The sequence below is a fragment of the Erpetoichthys calabaricus genome, chromosome 9 (assembly GCF_900747795.2).
Source record: "Erpetoichthys calabaricus chromosome 9, fErpCal1.3, whole genome shotgun sequence".
In the NCBI taxonomy this organism is placed as follows: domain Eukaryota; kingdom Metazoa; phylum Chordata; class Cladistia; order Polypteriformes; family Polypteridae; genus Erpetoichthys; species Erpetoichthys calabaricus.
The window spans coordinates 41,104,609-41,126,243 of NC_041402.2; the positions used below are offsets into that span (position 1 = coordinate 41,104,609).

The 21,635-nt window shown below is 39.3% G+C and overlaps 1 protein-coding gene across 5 annotated transcripts in view; it reads right to left on the reverse strand.

Annotated features, from left to right (window-relative positions):
• fhod1 (formin homology 2 domain containing 1) overlaps nt 1-20,998 on the reverse strand; it is a 202,520-nt gene extending 181,522 nt beyond the window's left edge. For 3 of the 5 annotated variants that reach the window (XM_028809357.2, XM_028809353.2, XM_051931677.1), the window contains exons 1-2: nt 20,887-20,997; nt 19,900-20,450 (exon numbers count right to left, since the gene is read on the reverse strand). In XM_028809357.2, the coding sequence (XP_028665190.1) occupies nt 19,900-20,064 (165 nt within the window). In that variant the 5' untranslated portion in view covers nt 20,065-20,450; nt 20,887-20,997. Of the gene's footprint in view, nt 1-19,899; nt 20,500-20,886 lie in introns of those variants that run through there. The other 2 variants (XM_051931675.1, XM_051931676.1) reach the window with 2 other exon arrangements.
• Between the last annotated feature and the right edge of the window lie 637 nt (nt 20,999-21,635).

Below are 21,635 nucleotides of genomic sequence, written 5' to 3' on the forward strand. Positions count from 1 at the left end.
GGCATTCTAAATGTTCAGAGAGCATGAATATCATGTGAATGGATTCTGTGCGGCGATCGCTGCCAGTGCCGGTGCCTCCTCTTAGTGCAGTGGAAGTCAGTTTAAGAAGCTCGGGGAACACTTAACACAAAGCATTTAATGTGCTATATAACTTATGAAGGGGTTTGAGAAAATCTAGTAAATTAAATATTCATTTTACGATGAAGTTTAGTTTACGATGTTCTACTTTAATGACAAAGTACGAGAATAAAGTCAACATGTCGTCACAATATTACACAGTACCCAGGTACATTACACTGTATTGAAAACAAATAAAACAAGTACAACTTGGCTTGCAGTATTATCCAGTAGTATAGAAACAGTGTTTACACATCTGAGCTTTTAAAACTAAAGCATCTCCAGGCGACAGACGCAACTCCTTTTTTTCGGCTCTCTGTCCATTTTCACCGCGCGGCATACCTATGCTACTGCTCACTATTTGGTGGTGTAGCAGTAAAAAAGAGCCCTAGTGCAACAAATCTGTGTTTAGCGGTGTAGCAGTGAAAAAGGTCCCCACTTGAACAGTTTCCTGCTGCGCCACATTCCGAACGTCGTTTAGGCAATTTAAACCGGTGTTGCGGTATAAGAAAAATCCATATCATAAAAAAAATACAGTTTTCGGTATGAACCGGTATACCGCCCCAGCACTACCTGAGAGAGCGAGAAAAGGAATATAATCAAGGGTTCACTAAAGTAAAGACTTTGAAAGTGAGAGGCAAGATTTTGGACTTAATATGGAATTGAACCGATAACCAAAGGAAATGAAACAGAATGGAGGTGATGTGAACATAACACTTCATACAGGAATGAACTCTCAATGCAGAGTTCTGAATATACTGTAGCTTTTGTAAAGACCCTGCAGGATGGCCAATGAAGAAAGAATTACAATAAATCAGTATGAGACTTATGAAAGAATGAACCAAACCTTGTGCATCACTACTAGTGAGAAACAGGCAAAGACGAGCAATGTTAAAGAGAGGTGAGGAACTTGATATGCAGTTCAAAATTAAGCAATGGGTCAAATATTACACCAAGATTTCAGGCAAAGGCAAAACAAGCACACCATAAATATTAAGAAAAAAAAGAAAAAAAAAAGTTTTCAGAATCACTCCTGGGGACCCCCAAGTGGCTGCAGGTTTTTCTTCCAGCCAGTTTCACAATTAGCAAGACATTTAAAAATACTCTAACTTTTCCAGATTTTAATTGGTCAGTGCCCCCCCCCCTCTTATTCTACAGTCAGAAAAATACAGCAATCCGAGTTTTACATTTTGGAGGCATATGGAATTTTTTGTATTTTAGCTGCAGCTTTAAATGCATTTTGTTGTTTTCCCTATTATATCTGCCCTTTTTCTATTTAGTGTGCTCCATTAATTATACCTTAATACTGTAATGACAACTAAAAACAAGCAGAGAAGAGCAGACACCTGAGCAAATGACACCAAATGCTGAAAGGCTGCAACTACTTCAGTGTCGGACTAACTAACATACTCATTAGTAAATAATGTATAGTATTAAATAACTAGAACACCTAGAAAAGCAGAATGAAAATTACGATGATGATGAACATCTTAAAACACATTACATTATGCCCACATAACAAATGCTAGATATATTGTATTAAAAATGTTATTTTAGTTTTCTGACCTTTATACTGTCCCTAAAAGACACATTAAGCAAGTTCTTATTTCCAATTAGGCCAGAAGATGTTTAGAACAAAAACTTGTAGCCACATGCGATCCAAAGGATGGAGTTTGAGAAACACTGGATAAGAACACTCAAGAGGGTCAATTATGGATTCTTCTTTGTCTGGCCACTCACTTTAGATTAATTTGTCTTTGGTAAACCTATCAGGATCACCTACTTTTGGACAACACAGCTTTAAGGATTGAGGCTAACTAGAATCAGTCACCATACATAAACAATCCTAGGAGGGGATCTAAAACATATTGGGTATAATTTCACTCTATTGCACATTTAAATTAAATAAAATGCATTTTTCAAAGGACTAGTTACACTAAGAGTACACAACAGTTAGGAGCCAATGACTATAGTAAGAGGCAGGCAGGCTTTTGCGAAGAAGGGCTATATAGAATAGTTGTAAACTCCTACTTGCAATGACAGGGCTACCGTACGGCTTAAAGACTATTGGTGAGAGGGGTTTATTACAAAACACTCTTGTTGCCCAAATATCATTACCATTACACTGGTGAAAATTAACTTCACACACTTTCATGGTGAGCTGCCTCAGATTCAGACTAAAGACAAAAAAAACTCTGCTGGTGTAAACAGCAGAAGTAAATGACCTAAAACCATAAAAGCAAACAAACAAATGCCAACAAGTCTCAACAAGTGCTACAGAGTGAACTCTCCTACGTAAATGTCCCGCTGGCATTTATTGGCCTCTGTTGTTTAACACAGTCTTTCAGATTCATCCTGTTAACATTAAAGTATACTACTTTGCTACGTTTCAGCCACATTGCTTTCCTTTAAACATAAGACTTTTCCTGCGTTTGGTCTGTTTAAGAGTGTTTTGTATAAAGTCTTTAAAAAAAAGGTCACCAACACTAACTTTGGTATGTAGATCCTCCAGTGGATGAGTGGGTGTCCTGCCCAGGACGGAGACACCTTATGATTTCCGTCCTGATTGAGATGCCCAAAGATGTCAGGAACCAGCAGGAGAGCAATTCATCCCCCACCTTTCTAGGTGGCAGTGTCCCTCAAGTAGGGTCCTTGTCGGATACCCACAGGGCTACATGGGAGTTGGAGACCGGAATAAAAGCCCTGTAGGTTTCCCTGGGGGTTGTGAGGGAGCTGTAGGGGCAGGATGTCCCTGGCTTTCTTGTAGCCTGGAAGTTCTTCCAACTGGCCACATGACATCACTGGAAGTACTCCCAGGTTCACCTTAAAAAGTAGCCTGCTCTTGGAGTCAGAGTCGGGAGGAAGTGGGCAACACTCAGCTGGAGGACAGAAAGAGGAAAGATTCATTGGCTTATTGCATTTATAATTAAATTTGTGGCTTGTTAGGAGTTGGAGAGGTGCTTCAGAAATTAATAAAAAATCCTTTATTTCATTCTATCTACATGTGGTGCTTTACTGTGTCTGTGGTTTCGGGCTGTGTCTGGCGCGCCCTTGTTGTCACAGGTACAAGAATGTCAGTCAATACTGTCTACAATATATAAATGCAATCTTTCCTTTGTGATGTACATTAGGTAATTGTAAACTACTCTGTGTAATTGAATTTGATAATAATGAGAACAGCAGGCAAGAGATCAGTATTCCACATAATATATTCAGGGAATCCTTCAATTGAATGCATTTTTCAGTGATGCCACCAGGAAGAATTTCAATCAGAAGTGCCTAGGAGATACAAGGTATGACAAGACAGACAGTGGAAACCGTGAACTTGAAGAATACACTAAGTGCATTTACACACGCACTACAAACCAGGGTAAGGCAAGTAACCCAGTTAAGGCAGAAACCTGGCTTCTTAAAACCCTTTTTTGGATGCACAAGGATGTTTCTGGAGTTCTCCTTTGGCAAAATGCTTCAGCAACATGAAAATGTCCAAAACAAAAAGTTAAACTTCACCATTGGCTGCCATAAATCTGAACACAAGCATGAAGCCGGTGATAATTTTCTTGCATTTTATGAGCACATTTAGCCCTTCATGTGCTGTGAAGTAATTTCCATCCCCAAACCTGAACAACTGATAAATTTGCTCTGTGGACACTGGTTGCTGTGTCATGCGATCACACGATTTCAACAGTGCTATAGCACTTAGCTAGATGAAAAATAAACTGCCACCTAATTTATACAGTAGGTTTCTATTATTTGATTGTGTACAGCACACTTTTTCTGTTCTTTGGAGCGGAATACCAGTACATACATTTCTTGCCTCACACCCAGTAGTGCTGAGACAACAATAATTTAGGTATTTTTACCTTAGTAAAATAAGTATTGTGTTACTTGTTACTTTAAAAAGTAATCGGACTACATAAAGGAACATTAGTTTTAATGTGTTACCCATAACCCTGACCCCAATATTGTGCTGCTGCGGTTAGTAGCACTGTATGTTCAGGACATCAACATAAATTTTGCAGTTTCTGAAATATTAAGACAGATTATTTAAACTAGGTAAAGGAACATTGGGGTCACTGAGCATTTGCCTCAGGATATGTTTCTTTGCGAACATTTCTACCTGGGGCAGCTGAAAGCATGTGCAAAGCTAACATGCACATGCTACAAAATCCTTAAATGTAACCCAGTTAAGGGTTTACATGGCCACATAACCAGATTATTTCTGAAGAAATCTGTGTATTAACCTGGTTTCTCAGAGACTATCCACTTTCTCTAGCCAGAATAAGGGTTTGCATGGTATCTTATAAACCAGGTTTTTGAGAATAACTGGACTGTTAAAGCTCATTTAAATGAACTGACTTATAGCAGAGAAAGTTCAGGGAGGATAGTCACCCAAAATGTCATGTCACATTACATGACTTTTCCAGCAGCTTTCAGTCACAGACTTCATTTACATAGCCTTAGCAAATCGGAAGCAGTTGCAGTGCGCTCCAGTGACACCCAGTCATGTAGAATTGCATACCAAGTGACCTAGTCAAGCCAGTTTTAAGTCAATTCGTACAGGTGTGCTTGTGAAAGCTGAAAAAGGGAAAAAAAAACAAAAGACCACACACACACACAAACACACAAAAGTATACTGCAGCTACAAGGAGTAACCAACACAGGTGTTGTGGACTTGAAAACAAAAGAGGCTCCTCTGTCTGATGTCTTGTGTTTTTATGTATCACAACACAATGGAAAAACTAAAAGAAAAAGGGCAGAGACTGCAGCTGAACTCACCGTACACAAAGCTTTCGTACGGACACTGGCTCCTTCAGACAGCATGTTATTAGCAGTCAGAAAATAGAGCAAACTTGAGATATTTTAGACATATGAAAAACTGTGCCAGAAAAATATTAAAATACTCATCTAATCTGACATACCCTGTGATTTCTAGTCATGTAATTTTACAGGTTGTCAAATTTCACATCCCCTCCAACTAGATGTTGTATAATATGGCATCAGCATAAGACACAATAAATAACTTTTCAAACATAAATTTGTTAAATAAACTAGTATGCAGGATACATACATAAATAAAACTCATGAGTAAAAAAAGTAAAAATTGTTGAACATGCTTGATATGTCACGCTTGCTTTGGCATTTCTAACTGGTTCAAAAACTCTTTTAAAATTAGTCAGAGCCATACTCTTAACATACAGGTTCAGGGGAAAAAAAAAATATGTACACACAATTAAAAAAAGCAAGTACAGTGGAACCTCGGTTTGCGAGTAACTTGGTTTACGAGTGTTTTGCAAGACGAGCAAAAAAGTTTTAATAAATTTTCACTTGATAAACGAGCGAGGTCTTGCAGTATGAGTAGTTTGTCTGCTGAGTGTCATGTGATCACAACTGAGCTGATGGTTCTTCTCTCTCTCTCTCTCTCACTGCGGGATTGTGGGCAATCGTCTCCTATTCTCCGTCTCAGTCGGCGTGCCTCACTCATATAGTCAACATCCGTACAAGCGTATAGTGTTTACTACAGCATTAGCATTGTGACTGTGTGCGCGCGCACGCACGCACGCGCCCTCGTGTGTGCGTATGTGTGCTCACGCGCGCGTCTGTGCTGTGACGTGCGAGTCCCCATCTTGCACCCTAAAACATGAAGCGGAGTCTCAGTACTTTAGCAACACAAGCTTTATTCAGCTTGAAACAGCAACAGTGCGGTTATTTATACACAGACACAGCAGTCAGGCAGGGCCCTGCGTATTTATAACGTTCCTTGTATCACCCATTGACGACAGGCACTTATAGCATGTCCACAATCTTTTCGGATTCGCTTTTACAGAGAACTGCTACAGCGCTGGGAGACTGCGATTGCTTTGGGACGCTCTTCCGCGTGTCGTCCCATTGGGTGCAATCCCACAAGAGTTTAGAAACTCACTCACACCAGCCATGATTCTTTTCAAAGGTAAAGTGCAAGTTAATTGGTTTGTATTAATCATTTTTATATGAATAGTTTTGGGTTGTGGAACAAATCATCTGAGTTTCCATTATTTCTTATGGGGAAATTCACTTTGATATACGAGTGCTTTGGACTACGAGCACATTTCCGGAACGAATTATGCTCGCACACCTAGGATCCACTGTAAGTTATTTCTATTGTGAAGGAAAAAGGTGAATTTGATAGGCTGAAAATGAATAAGTTTTGAAAACACAATAGGAATATAGGATGGTTTTCTGGAGGTTGCATTTATAGCCAGCTTAAAAATGAAATACTGTACTAAACAAACACATGTCTGAATATGAAGCACACACCTTCGAATTGAGAGTGATGTGTGAAGCATGCTGAAAATGAATGTTAAAAATTTAGAAACAAAAATTAATATAAAAAACTTGTAAAAGAAGCTCAAGTTCTCTCTTACTATGTGTATTTATTTCCCTAAAAACTACGGTGTTTTGCTTGCCCACCCCCGGGTTTGGTTTACCAGATATACTGTACAATTTAAAGAGATTGTTATTTTCATGGGAATTGTTACATATGCATTACTTTCACTTTAAAACTTTTGTAAAAACAATACTCGTCCTTTATTTCCAGCCCCGAAAGTGGTTAAATCTTTCTCGCAGGATGTATAACGCGGCTTGTGTTGTGAAGGGGGGGGGGGGGGGGCGGCTGAACACAAGCTAAGGAGATGCCGTCGGATCAGCTGCTGTCTTTCTGCTGCTGGCGAGCTCTGTTTGTCGTGCTGCATGTCGATCAATTAAAAGCCTGTACAGCAGCGGTCCTTTTGCCACTTTGTCTCTGCCGCTCACATTGTTTTGGAGGGGCTGAACGCACGCAAAAGGAGTTGCAGTTGGATCATCTGCTTGCAAGCTGTGTTTTCTGCTTGTTGTGATGCGCGTCGATCATTTCAAAGCCTTTACAGCAGCTGTCCTTTTGCCACTTCACGTCTCTGCCGTTCGCGTTGTGAATGGGGGAGTGGGGGTAGGCTGAACACACGCTAAGGAGAAGCAGTCAGATCATCTGCTGGCTTGCTGCTGCTGGCAAGCTGCATGTTCTGCTTGTCGTGGTTTTAAGAGGTGGGAGCACATGTCTGTCTGCCAAAAGCATTCCAACAACTGCTTGATTAGATGTCCATGAACTTGTTTTAAATGTAGTCTCACTGCCTTGTCTCGCAGGATGTTAAAGTGTCTCTCATGGGACGTCAAATTGTCTTCCGAGAAGATAACATCTCGTCTCCCCAGTCTCCCTCCCAAGATTTTGTTTTAAAAGAGAGAAATTAATCTGAATCACGATAGTAAATGTAACTTTACTATCAACCTGAGCTGTGAGCCACTTTTGATAACAGATTTTCTCCTCACACTTGAAGTTATTAAACTGTCAATACAATTCAGTTTCAATTTAGGTTCATATACTTCTCACTGCAATTGTTAAGCACCCTTGAAATCAGCAGACTAGGTGAAAATGATTTTTTATATTATATATATTTATTTTTATATTTATTCACGGCATTCGTAGTCTGTGTCACAATCTGATTGTATGGGTGGTTACCTTCCAGGTCTTTGCATTTATTTGACAGTAAACTATATTATATATATATATATATATATATATATATATATATATATATATATATATATATATATATATATATATATATATATATATATATATATATATACACACACACACACACACACACATATACATACACAGTACTGTGCAAAAATGCTGAAAACAAAAGAAAGCTTTCAAAAATGAAAGTGTTAATCATTTATTTTCAATCAATCCACAAAATGCAGTGAATGAACAAAAGAGAAATCTAAATCAAATCAATATTTGGTGTGACCACCCTTTGCCTTCAAAACAGCATCAATTCTTCTAGGTACACTTGCACACAGTTTTTGAAGGAACTCGGCTAGTAAGTTGTTGCAAACATCTTGGAGAACTAACCACAGATCTTCTGTGGATGTAGGCTTCCTCACATCCTTCTGTCTTTTCATGCAATCCCAGACACACTCGATGTTGAGATCAGGGCTCTATGGGGGCCATACCATCACTTCCAGGACTTCTTGCTCTTCTTTACGCTGAAGATAATTCTTAATGACTTTGGCTGTATGTTTGGGGTCGTTGTCCTGCTGCAGAATAAATTTGAGGCCAATCATACGCCTCCCTGATGGTATTGCATGATGGATAAGTATCTGCCTGTATTTCTCAGCATTGAGAACACCATTAATCCTGACCAAGTCTCTAACTCCATTTGCAGAAATGCAGCCCCAAACGTTCAAGGAACCTCCACCATGCTTCACTGTTGCCTGCAGACACTCATTGTACCGCTCTCCAGCCCTTCGACGAACTAACTGCCTTCTGCTACAGCCAAATATTTCAAATTTTGACTCATCAGTCCAGAGCACCTGCTGCCATTTTTCTGCACCCCAGTTCCTATGTTTTCATGCATATTTGAGTCGCTTGGCCTTGTTTCCATGTCGGAGGTATGGCTTTTTGGCTGCAACTCTTCCATGAAGACCACTTCTGGCCAGACTTTTCCGGACAGTAGATGGGTGTACCTGGGTCCCACTGGTTTCTGCCAGTTCTGAGCTGATGGCACTGCTGGACATCTTCCGATTTCAAAGGGTAATAAGCTTGATGTGTCTTTCATCTGCTGCACTACGTTTCCTTGGCCGACCACAGCGTCTACGATCCTCAACGTTGCCCGTTTCTTTGTGCTTCTTCAAAAGAGCTTGAACAGCACATCTTGAAACTCCACTCTGCTTTGAAATCTTTGTCTGGGAGAGACCTTGCTGATGCAGTATAACTACCTTGTGTCTTGTTGCTGTGCTCAATCTTGCCATGACATGAAACTGTCTTCCACAACCTCACCTTGGTAGCAGAGTTTGGCTGTTCCTCACCCAGTTTTAAGCCTCCTACACAGCTGTTTCTGTTTCAGTTAATGACCGTGTTTCAACCTACGTGTGACATTGATGATCATTAGCACCTGTTTGGTATAATTGGTTGATCAGACACCTGACTAGAATCCTACAAAATCCCTGACTTTGTGCAAGTGTACCTATAATAGTTCATGCTGGTTTGAAGGCAAAAGGTAGTAACACCAAATATTGATTTGATTTAGATTTTAACTTTTGTTCGCTCACTTTGTTTATTATCATCAATTTATAAAATGCAATCATTATTTATATTTCTGAAAGCATTCTTTGACACCTGCCTAAAACTTCTGCACAGTACATATTATATATATATATATAATATATAAATTAAGTGCTTTCTACAATAACTTTGTATTTTTTCCCCCCAATGTTAGTTTATGACACCCTTGTTTACAACCACATTCTAAAAGACCTTCAGTTAAGGTGAGCCTGTCCATTAAGCAAGACCAGACCGCTGTCTTGGTAACCCTATTTGAATAAATGTACATTGAGTAGCCACTTTCAGGTCTACATTCATCTCCCAAGCAACAGGTTGTTCAGTCAGCAATGGCATCACAAATGCAAACAGCACTACTAAAGTAAGCAAATTTAAGCTGATAGTATGTGCAAGATTCTCAGGATGACTGGAAAAGGACAAAGATTTAAATAGTTCTGCAGGTGGTAAGCCAATGGGAAATGTACATACCAACCCAAGTATATCAGGAACAGGACCCTGTGGATGATGGTGTTGCAAATGACATTGCACAGATGTATCAAGAATGAACCAAATTCAACAAAAGCCCTTAGTTTGGAAACCAGTCATTAAAGAAGTTGACAGTGGGTGGATTACAACTTCTGCTCAGCAACTTAACTGTTAAGATACAGTCAGTAAACCGAGAGCGGAATAAAACAATACGTAAAATGCATGTGTGAATCCTTGCATGTTGTCACCAAAATGGTATGTTCAATGCTAACCTGTCCAAATTCCAAGCAGTAAAAACCAAAGAGGTGCACTTGTAGAGGGTTAAAGAACATGAACAGATGAACTGAATAATTACAAATATATCACCTGGTCAAATAAGCCCCTTCTCTGCCAACTCACACAAGGCCAAAAAAAAAAAAAAAATTACATCACATTTTTCTGATCGTAAAACAGTCTGCAGATGTAAGCAGGTCAACCTGTAAATGCATAGGATTTCTGGATATTGCTACCCATCAAGTGAATTCTTTCCTTGCCATTGTATTTAACAATAAATGATTTAACTGTGAGATAATGATCCAAGATACAAGGCTATAAAAGTACTGGAATGGATCTAACAACCTAGCAGTCAAGTATATTTAGTGCAGTGACTGACCTCCTCAGTTACAAGATTTCAAACGGGTTGGATAGCAAGACAAGGAAATAGAACAAACTATTCAGAGGAAAGTTGCATTACAAGAGATTTTGCTACAATTGAAAGAAATTACATTTTGACATAGATGCTGGCCTATCTGCTATACTTTCAACAGTCCTGTGCTAAATCATCCAACGACATTTACTCTTTTCCCTCTTTAGTACCACACTATATACCATCATTTTTATTATGTTATACTTTACATTTTTAAAGTAGTTGTTAATTAGTAGTTAATTTTACTCTGGGGAAGGCTTCTTTATTAGTGCCACTTAGTGCTTTTCCACATCTTTCTTTTTCTGCCCAGGCATCTGAAGTATTTAACTAGTTATCCGTTATCTTCCATGAAAATATTCATTGCTCTGTCCTCTTTCCAAGAAGAAACCATTACAATTTCTGAACACACTCAAAGTCCGAAGTCACAAAAAACTGGTATCGTTTTCAAACTGGATCAAGCATTGGTGAGCCATAGACACATTAATTTTTGTTACAGGGAGTAAGAAAATACACGACTAATTGGTGTGATCAGAGAATAATTAGATACATTAGGAGTGTGGTTCAAATCTGAAACAACCACCAACTCCCACTGGCCTAAAACAAAACCAGACTCTGAACAGTGGTTTATTTAGTCAAGTAATTTTGGTGAGATGCACCTCCCCGTGAGGGTGCAGTCTGTCTCAGTTGGTTGCACACCTCAAGAAGCAAGAAACAATGCTCATGGAGGCATATAAGGAAGAGCTGGTACAAGAAAGGGGAGATTCGGAGAAAATGAGAACAGCAGAGATGATCAGAGAAGGAGTTTAAAGGATGGAGAGAAAAGACAGGAGCAAGAGAGCCGGTGCAGGTGAACGAGAGAGAGAAGGCAGACAGCCAGGAGGAAATCCCTCAAGGAAGCATGTGGCTGACGCTCAGGGGCTGAAGAAGGTCACTCCAGCTGAGCGTCCTGGAAGTTAGAGTGACTGATGTGCTCCTTGGATGTAGCGACTCTGCATAAGGCTGGAAAAGAGGCAGTGCGGATGCATGGAAATTTAAAGGCTTAGTGAGGCGTCCTGTGGGTGGAGCTATGGATGGCAAGGACACAAGCCGGAGTCAGAGGCTCGAGGATGGTGCCCTGCCGGTAGCCAGAGATGGCTACAGGGGCAACGAGCCTAGAAGCAGCATGGAAGGTGGGCTCAATTGCCAGTTAGGCGCCTCCTTGGATGCCTGTATTAGGTTTAAGCTAAGGAGACGTCCATTACTAAAGTACACCCTGGCTCACATTTTTAAGGATGGTTTCATGCCGTGTTTTAAACTCATTTTAGTGGATTATTAATTTGACTTATTTTAACCTCCACCAGCACTTCATTTTATGGATTTTTTTTTTTTTTTTTTATTTGTTTTTTGGAAAATTTGCACTACACTTTGGAACACTGACTGTTTTTAACTTATGTTAATAAAAGCACTGGAGCAGTTATACACCTGCCCCTTGCTGTATGTGTATTTTAACTTCATCTGCTAGGCTCATCCCTCAGGTATGCCGTCAGCGGTAGCGGGTTGACAAGGCTCCTTAGAAGGACCTGGTAACGTGGGGCTGACCCACACCATCACATAGATAAATATGAATATAAAACAATATAGTAGTAAAGTAGCTACTGTAGGACAAAAGGCTCTTCTTCCAGGTTAGTACACTAGTGTCATTGCTGTATACATATTTTTATAAGCCTAATAACCTTAAGACATCATTCTTAAGTAGTTTAATCTCCAAGAAGCATTTTTTTCTTTTAACATATCCAACTTCCTCATAGCACTGCTTTAAAATTTTATGGAAATGTAAACATTTTATTTCCCTATTTAAAATGAAGCTCAAAAGGAATATGTAATACCAGCAAAGTCATGCCAAAAACACATGCCTAAACTACTGTTTGCACACACAAGCTGTCAAAAACCAGTTTTACCATTCTTGTGAAAGCAACACAAACAAAATTTTCAGAAAATACTTGGTGCACAAAAATACCATCCTTTTCAGGAATCTAAAAAGCTGATATTGGAATGGGGCTTTTCTTTGGAGAATTCAGCATTTTCTATCCCTACTTTTTACTTTGATACACTTTTTATTGCACAGACTAGTAAAAGTATGAAAATAAACAAAAAGGTCACTGCCATGGATCATTGCTAAATTATAAAAACGAAAAGTTTCAGAGTGTAGACCTTTGAGGTTTATTGCCAGATCCTTACTATACTGTAAAGGAAAAGATGGAATTTCTAAAAATGTAAAAGGGTTTTTATTATTTGTTTTTCACCAAATGCTTAATCTCAAGATCTTCTACTTTTAAATAAAGTAAATAAGAACAGTTACAAATCTTTGTACTAATGTGGGAACCTGCACTACTTCAGCATGAAGTTGTATAGCAGAGGACATTATACTGTTCTGTTCCTATTGCTCCTCACACTACAAGAGATTTTTTTTTTAAAAATTAAATTAAAAAAAAAAAAAAAAAAAAAAAATTAAAAAGCGCTACTGTATATCCCTACAAAAAATAGTACAGTTCAGTATTTTATTGAAGACTCAGCAAGACCAGAAACTAATCCACAAACTCTATTATAAGAGAAGACACCTGAAAGTTAAGTGTGACAAATAGTTAAATAAAAAGTATGTGACTACTGGACTTCTCTAGGTAAACCCATGGGCAAACATTTCATTTTCTCCCATGCAAAAATCCAGTGTTTCATATTCTTTGTTCCAATGCTTGTCACACTGGTTCAGCTGCCAACTACTCTTCCTACTGCAGACATCAGCATATACTGAGAAATACAACAGCTTCAGTGGCTGACTCCATTAAAACATCAGAAAAACCATGTTTTTTTTCTCCACTGACCACAGAATACATCAATGCCAAATGGCTCCACCATTTTATCTGCAACATCTGAAAGAGCAAGTCTATTGCCCTACAATCCTTTCTTCATGCTGCATTTTGTTTTCATTCACATTTGTCTATCCCAACAATCTTACTTCTAGACTTGATGGATGGAAGCAATACTTTGGATTTGCACAGTACAAATAAGCCCTTGGGCACTTCTGCCTGCAGACAGTGTCACAATCCTTTTCACTCCAGCTGTCAGGGCAAATGCAGATACTTATAAACAATGCTGCAGGATCACTTATTAATTTGTGTTTTCTTCTTAGTGTTTGTGCCAGTGGGTGGCACGGTGGCGCAGTGGTAGCACTGCTGCCTCGCAGTTAGTAGTCCTGGTTTCGCTTCCCGGGTCCTCCCTGCATGGAGTTTGCATGTTCTCCCCGTGTCTGCATGGGTTTCCTCCCATAGTCCAAAGACATGCAGGTTAGGTGAATTGGTGATCTGAAATTGTCCCTAGTGTGTGCTTGGGGGTGTGAGTGTATGTGCCCTGCAGTGGGCTGGGGTTTGTTTCCTGCCTTGCGCCCGGTGTTGGCTAGGATTGGCTCCAGCAGACTCCTGTGACCCTGTAGTTAGGATATAGCGGGTTGGATAATGGATGGATGGTTGTGCCAGTGGTCTCCATCAATGTCCATGTCTGGACCCTTCTACTCCCCTGCAAAATACTTCTGTTCAAGACTGCAAGCTGAGCAACCATTGCTAATTAAGCCTTGGAAATAATGTGTGGACACTGCTGAAGCACTGGCATAGCTCCTGTGTATTTGGCTGACACGGGATATTAAGTTAGGAGAAAAACTGAAACCCATTCATCAATCACAACTGGATTGAAATACTGTATCTAATATAAAAGGATTACAGCGAGAAAAATGGATGATCTTTAATTCTTGCATGGATTTATACTCCTCTTTTCCAATTCTTGACCCCAGGCTGTTATACAAGCAGGAGAGGCTATAATATCCTTGTCTAGAAAATACTTTGAACTATACAGTATACACATTTAATAGCCACATTACAAGCTACTGCATGTACAAAGATTGATGAAAAGCCTACGGCAATCTATAAAGTGAAAGCAAATGCTAAAGCTTAAACTTTCAAAATTCTAGGGTTACTACTACTACTAAAATGAATTACATAAGGCAATAAGTATTGCTATTATGTACAGCAAAACTGAAATTTTATTTACTTTGACACATATTACCACAGTATTTCTGTATCCAAATATTTCCAATTTATTTTACAGAATGGTTAAAGTTCTGAACTGAATTACACCAAATCATATTAATATATACTTTACATACCATACATTAAAATATACTAAATGGAGGCTCTATTTTATTGTCGAGGAAGTTGTATTTTTTAAGATGAGATAAAGGACTAAATCAGACAGATGGTAAGACTGATTTGATAACTTAAGAATTGCTTCACTCTGTACTACTTGAAGATTGTTAACTTGAGCAACACAGTGTGACTCAGAAAATATATAAATAACTCCAAATAAATATTATATATATATATATATTATAGTATATTATAGTTTAGTAGTCCAAAATAAAGGGCTTGGGTAGTCCAAAGATAGAAATTTAATCACAACAGTGTAAGCTGCAATCTATGAAACGGTGCTTGGTATTGTTATGGAGGACAGGGTGGGCTGGTCTGTTCAGCAAATCCCTCACCAGGGCCAATGGATGGAAAATGACATGAAATTAAATAGAAATACATGGCTAAAATTGGCATTTAGAATTCTTAACTACTGTATGTGTTACATAGCAGCTAAACAAATTCACACAAATTCATACTAAAATTATTTAATGTGCAGCAGTGTTTTTAGCAAAACTGAACAGAATCAAAACATTGCAGAAAGAATAGCTAAAAATATGTTTAAGGATGGTCAGTTGTCATGATATACTTAGTAATGGAAGCCATTTGAAATTAAATATCATACATAATTTAGTGATCCTACCTCAAATATACCCATGCTTTATTAGACATTAAAAAAAATGCAAAGTACTTGCAATGTACATGCAAGCTAATGTGGTTCAGTCTGGTTTATCCACTAAGTTACTAAGCCAACATACAAAACTGAGCAAATTATTAGGAGCACTATGCTAATACTGGGAAAAGTCTAATTTAGCTCTTAACAAATAACCTCAATTCTTCACGGAAAGGATTCCATAAGTTGTTGGAAACATTCTTTAAAGATTCTGATCCACGTTGGCATGATTGCATCATGCAGCCTCTGCAGATTTGTCAGCTGCACAATTATTCAGTAAATCTCCTGTTTTACTATATCCCAAAGGTGTTCTATTGGATTCACATCCAGTGACTGGGAAGGCCACTAAAGAACACTGAACACATTGTTCAGTTTATGAAACCAGTAGGAGACAACTTTTGCTTGACTTGGTGCATTATCATGTTGGATTTTTCTATTAGAAGGTGGGTAATCTGTGGCCATAAAGGGAATCAATAATACTCATATAGGCTATGGCAGTCAAGCCATGATTGATTGATATTAATGGACCAAAAGGGTACCAACAAAACATTCCCCACACCACCAACCAGGATTGTTAACACAAGGCAGGTAGGGTGCATGGTTTCATGCTGTTGGCACCAAATTCTGATCCTACAATTTGTGGGCCTTGGCAAAAATTGAGATTTATCAGACCAGGCTACATTTTTCCAGTCTTCAACTGTGTAGTTTGGGGCGAGTCTGTGCCAACTGCAGCCTCAGCTTTCTAGTCTTGGCTGAAAGGAGGTGACCTTGATGTGGTTTTCATCTGTTGTTGCCCATCTACCTCTAGGTTCAACATGTGCATTCTGAGATAATTTTCTGCTCACCTGCTCAAGAAAAATAACCGATTGTTCTTAGACAATTATAGACCAATCTCCAATTTGCCGTTTCGCAGTAAAATTCTAGAAAAAGTAGTTTTTCAGCAATTAAGTGATTATTTGAATAAAAATTTTACTCTTGATAAGTATCGGTCAGGTTTTAGATCTAATCATAGTACTGAAACAGTTCTAATGAATTTAGTAAATGATCTGCGAATTAATGCAGATGCAAATAAAATATCTGTACTTGTTCTGTTAGACTTGAAACCCAGATTATCATCCGATACCATAGATCATGATATTCTTATAAACCAGCTTAGCCAGTGGGCAGGGCTTTCGGGTACTGCCTTAGGCAGGTTTAAATCATACCTAACTGGAAGAAAATTCTGTGTCAGTTATGGCAATTTTGCATCAAAAATACATAATATATGGGCAGCATGGTGGCGCAGTGGTAGCGCTGCTGCCTCGCAGTTAGGAGACCTGGGTTCGCTTCCCGGGTCCACCCTGCGTGGAGTTTGCATGTTCTCCCCGTGTCTGCGTGGGTTTCCTCCGGGCGCTCAGATTTCCTCCCACAGTCCAAAAACATGCAGGTTAGGTGGATTGGCGATTCTAAATTGGCCCTAGTGTGTGCTTGGTGTGTTTGTGTGTGTCCTGCGGTGGGTTGGCACCCTGCCCGGGATTGGTTCCTGCCTTGTGCCCTGTGTTGGCTGGGATTGGCTCCAGCAGACCCCCGTGACCCTGTGTTCGGATTCAGCGGGTTAGAAAATGGATGGATGGAATACATAATATTCTATTTGGTGTACAACAGGGGTCAATTTTAGGATCATTATTTTCACTCTACATGCTTCCATTAAGCCAGATAAATTTCAAAATGTAATGCAAATCATCATTGCTATGTTGATAACACACAGCTCAATTTATCCATTGCGCATGATGACCCAGAGGCTCTAAACTATTTATTCCAGTGCCTTACTAGTACAACAAAATGGATGAATGTGAACTTCTTTAAACTAAACAAGGAAAAAACAGAATTGGTTGTTACTGGCAGCAGTAAACAAAGTGAGAATCTTAGAATTAATCATCTAGCCCTGCAAATCAAACCAAAGGTCAAGAATTTAGGCGTTATTGACACTGAACTTCTGCGGTGGGTTGGCGCCCTGCCCGGGATTGGTTCCTGCCTTGTGCACTGTGTTGGCTGGAATTGGCTCCAGCAGACCCCCGTGACCCTGTGTTCGGATTCAGCGGGTTGGAAAATGGATGGATGGATGGATTACTGCAGTGCTTTCTGATCAGGACTACATAAAAAGGACGTAAATCGGCTATAGCTTGTCCAAAATGCACCAGCAAGAATTTTAACCAAAAGGCAAAAAATATCAGCATATACTGTATTCCCAATACCAATATCTTTAAATTGGCTTTACAATCAATTTTAAAATACTTTTTCTTGTACATAAGGCTTTAAACAATCTAGCAAAACCTATTTCTCTGAATATTTGTTTCCTTATGTACCAAATCACAGTCTTAGATCTGTAAATTTTGATTTGCTCGTTATTCCATGATCAAAGTATAAAAGAACCGGTGAGGCAGCTTTCTGATCTTATGCACCTAAAATTTGGAATAATTTACCAACAGAAATGTACCTGGATAAATCTATGAAGAATTTACTTTTTTTTTTTTTTTTTTTTTTTAATCTGGCTTTCCAGTAATTATATCGTATGATTATAGATTCAGCTCTTTGATGTGTTAGGAAGTACCCAGCATTTAAAAAAAAAAAAAAAAAAAAAAAAAGAGCAATGGAGTGTGTTGTTTTTTTGTCTCCCATCCTGTGTGGTGTCTCTATGCGCCACCCACACCTATATAGAGCACCTAAAAGTGCTCTATTCTGCAGTCATCCGAGGTGCTGGAGGAAACAAGGAGGACTTGGATACCTTTAATTATTGACTGGGCTAACTATATCAACTGTGCCCAGTGGAGGCTGGGTGACCAGCTGGCCTAGGTCATTCTGACTTTCACGATGCAGAAACTGATTACCATCAGACCTACGATTTGACGTGGTGGTTTCTGTTCTCCGATCATTGCCCTCCAGAGGTATATTTTCCTCCGAAGACCATCATTGGGAGTTTTTTTTGTTTTCTTCTCCTCCACATCTGCTGGTCAAACATTCAAATTCAAGAATCAAGAACTTCATCTACATCCTAAATAAACTGAAACCACTATGGACTGTTTTATTTGCTTTTGTATCTTTTCATTAACTTTAACATCGAACTGTTTCTACTAAATGGGTTGTCTGGATAAAATGTAGATACATACTAAAATTATTATATATATTTATACATATATAGCGCAATTACATCTAGTTTTATTGTTAACCTTAAAATATTTTTACATTAATTAGTAAACCTTTTTCTGGTAAAAGTGATGGTTTGTTTTGCACTTTAGTGGTTAAATTTTGATTAACAATACTTGGATGATTTTGTATTTAGTATACTTACATTTATTAAAAGTTATCATAGTACTAATTAAAGATAAAAAGTAAATGTGGTATATCTTTATTTCTGTTGATTAATCTGTGGAAAGCACCTTCAGTTGTATGCAACTGTATGATAAAGTGCTATATAAAATTAATTGAAGTTTTCCCGAGTTACCATAACCTTTCTATCAGCTCCTGCTAGTCTGGCCATTCTCCTCTGACCTCTTTCTTCAAAAAGGGGTTTTGGTCTGTAGAACTGCCACACATTGGATATTAGATATTTTGTTTTTTTGCATCATTCCAAGTAAACTACGGAGATGATTGCGAGTGAAAATCTGGAGTTCAACACTTATAGAAACGTTCAAAGCAGCCCGTTGGCACCAACATTCATGCCACAATGGAATTAACCAATTTCCCCCTATTCTGTACTTGATATAAACGTTAACTGAAGCCCCTAACCTGTATCTGCATGATTTTATTGTTCATGTAAACCTGGAGTTCAGCAGTTAATAGAAACACTCAAAGCTGCCCGTCTAGCAGCAACAGTCATGTCACAGTCGAAATCACCTTTCCCCCCCTATTCTGTATTTGATATAAACATTAACTGAAGCCCCTGACCTGTATCTGCATGATGTTATGGAATGTGATGCAGTCAAATGATTGGCCGATTAGATATCTGCACGGATATACTGTACACATGTATTTGTTTTCCCAATAACTTGCTCAGTGAGCGTTCTACTGTCCTGTTGACAGCCTAAACACGCGAAACACCAGTTGTTCTCTGGACCCACTCAGGCACCCTTTTCAAACCATCAGCTTTGTGGGAATCAGTTCACAATGGACAGCAACAAGTTAAATCCCCTGACAATGAGTATGTATAACCCGAAGTCATTAAAATAACTTGCGTCTTTCGTCGCCCATTGTTTCAATCTCGACATTCTGGAGAAATATATAGTGGCATAGTATACCATTGTTCAAACCGATTAAAATATCCGCTACAAACAATAACAGTTTCGAATGACCTTTATCTACATATACCCAAAGAAATGATCCGTTTTCCGAACGCGTTGCCATTGTTGTAAAATAACGAAAAATCAGGAGGGACAATCATATGTACGTGTGCTGCACAATGAATCATAACCCAAAATATTGTGTCACCAAACGCGTTGCCTTTAGCCGCCGCTGCAGAGAAACACCGAATGACACAGAAACGCCGTCATGTGACGGCAACTTGTTAGCATATGCAGCAAAACATCGTTTCAGTCCCGTATAACAATTATCTTCGCGGTGTATTACATACCTTTAAAGGCGCCGTCAGCAACTTGTGCACACCGGCTACCTGCTCTGCGACGGAAATGTTCTCATAGAATTCGTACACGAGGGGTCTCCGAGGCTCCGGGAAGTTCGTGGAGACGAAAGGGTCCATGTCATCCAGATATTGGACACGGCATGTCAGCATGCTCATCTTGCCGCAAGACCGCGTCCAGCGGAGTTCTACGAGTTCCCACCGTCAAAGCAAAGTGCGCCGAAGAGGATTTCTTGCTCTTTTTCCCGCCGCCGAAGCGAGTCACCCACGATGTCGCACTCTCTTCACTCGCTGGAGTTTAAAAGCAAAGAAAAGAAACGAAACCCCGTGCTTCTCTCGCCGACCGCCGCTCCACTCCTTTCCGTCTCCGTCTCTCCCTCTTGCTTCGGACAACGTGACGTTTCACGAAGGAAGTCGCGATCCCCAAAGTGACTCACAACGAAATAAATAAACACAGGAGGTACGTAACACAAGCGCCGCTCCCTGGGTCTCTCTCTTTTTTCTGTGCCTCCCGCAGCACTAATAACGAGGTGTTAGTCCACTCCCTGAAAAAGAAAGGCAAAAAAAAAACTTTAAAGAAACTATATCTGGCGCAGGCAGATTACCAGCCCTCCTCCGGCAAAAGAATGTTGGCGTGATGATTTGAAAATTAATTATTATCTCAGTAAACCACGTACGTATTTTTAGAACGGTAGCAAAAGCGTATTAAGGGACGTGCTCATTGCCATACTGTGGGCACAAACCCCCCTCCCACCGACACAGACGGTTTATTTGCCCTACCTGATCTACCAGATTTTTAAAGTTTGGAATGTCATTCTTTTAAAAATTTTATAGATCTGAACAGATACCAAAAATAATTAGTGAGAAAAAAATATCACCGTTCCCCAAAGTGCTCGTCGCGTGCTGCATCCGCCGTAAAATTGAAGGTAAACTTGTAGTACAAAAAAATAAGGTGAAGAGACATTTAAAGTAAGAGATCACCTTTTCTTCTGTCTCCGCTTATATTCTTAAGCGCTCAGTTTAATAATAAAGCCGACGTGGCCCAGTGTTTTATGAAAAACTTCCAGCGACCCCCAGGTGTTCCAAGAAGGGCTTTTAAGATTCCACAGGGAATTTAACTGGCCTGAATCCAATTATCATTCCAGTGCCCCAGATGACCTGAGAGAGAGGAAAATTGGGTGGGATTACTGCAGTAATACTTTTAAAGATAGATTTAACACAAGTCTTTTAGTTTATTTACTTATTTGTTTGTTCATGTTTACTAACTAAATTTTAATGTGGTTCAGTGTCATACAGTAGAGACAGTTAATAGAAGATGTGGAAAAATCCAGAACTATGAAACGCAGAGCAATTCCTCTAGTAGCTGTTCCCTTGGAGAAATAATTGGCAGAGAAGCGGAAGCTGGCCTACTGCCAGCTTTTATCTTATTTCTTTGTCGACTGACATTCATGTTTAAGAGTCCTTCACAGAGTAACTTTAAACCTGTTATGGATTACAGAAGCTACTCTTGACAGAGTGACAAGTTTGTTAAGTACATTTAGTGTAGACAAGCCGCTCCTTCAAATCAGGATGAGTTAGTTGATAACAGTTCAGCATCTGTGTCTGGAGGTGTAACTGGCACAGCCCACTGGGAAGAAACCTCAAGGTAGATTAAAAACATGCTGGAGAGATTACATTGCACAGTCAGCTAGGGAATGAATGTCTGAGTAATTTAAGAAAGACTTGGAATA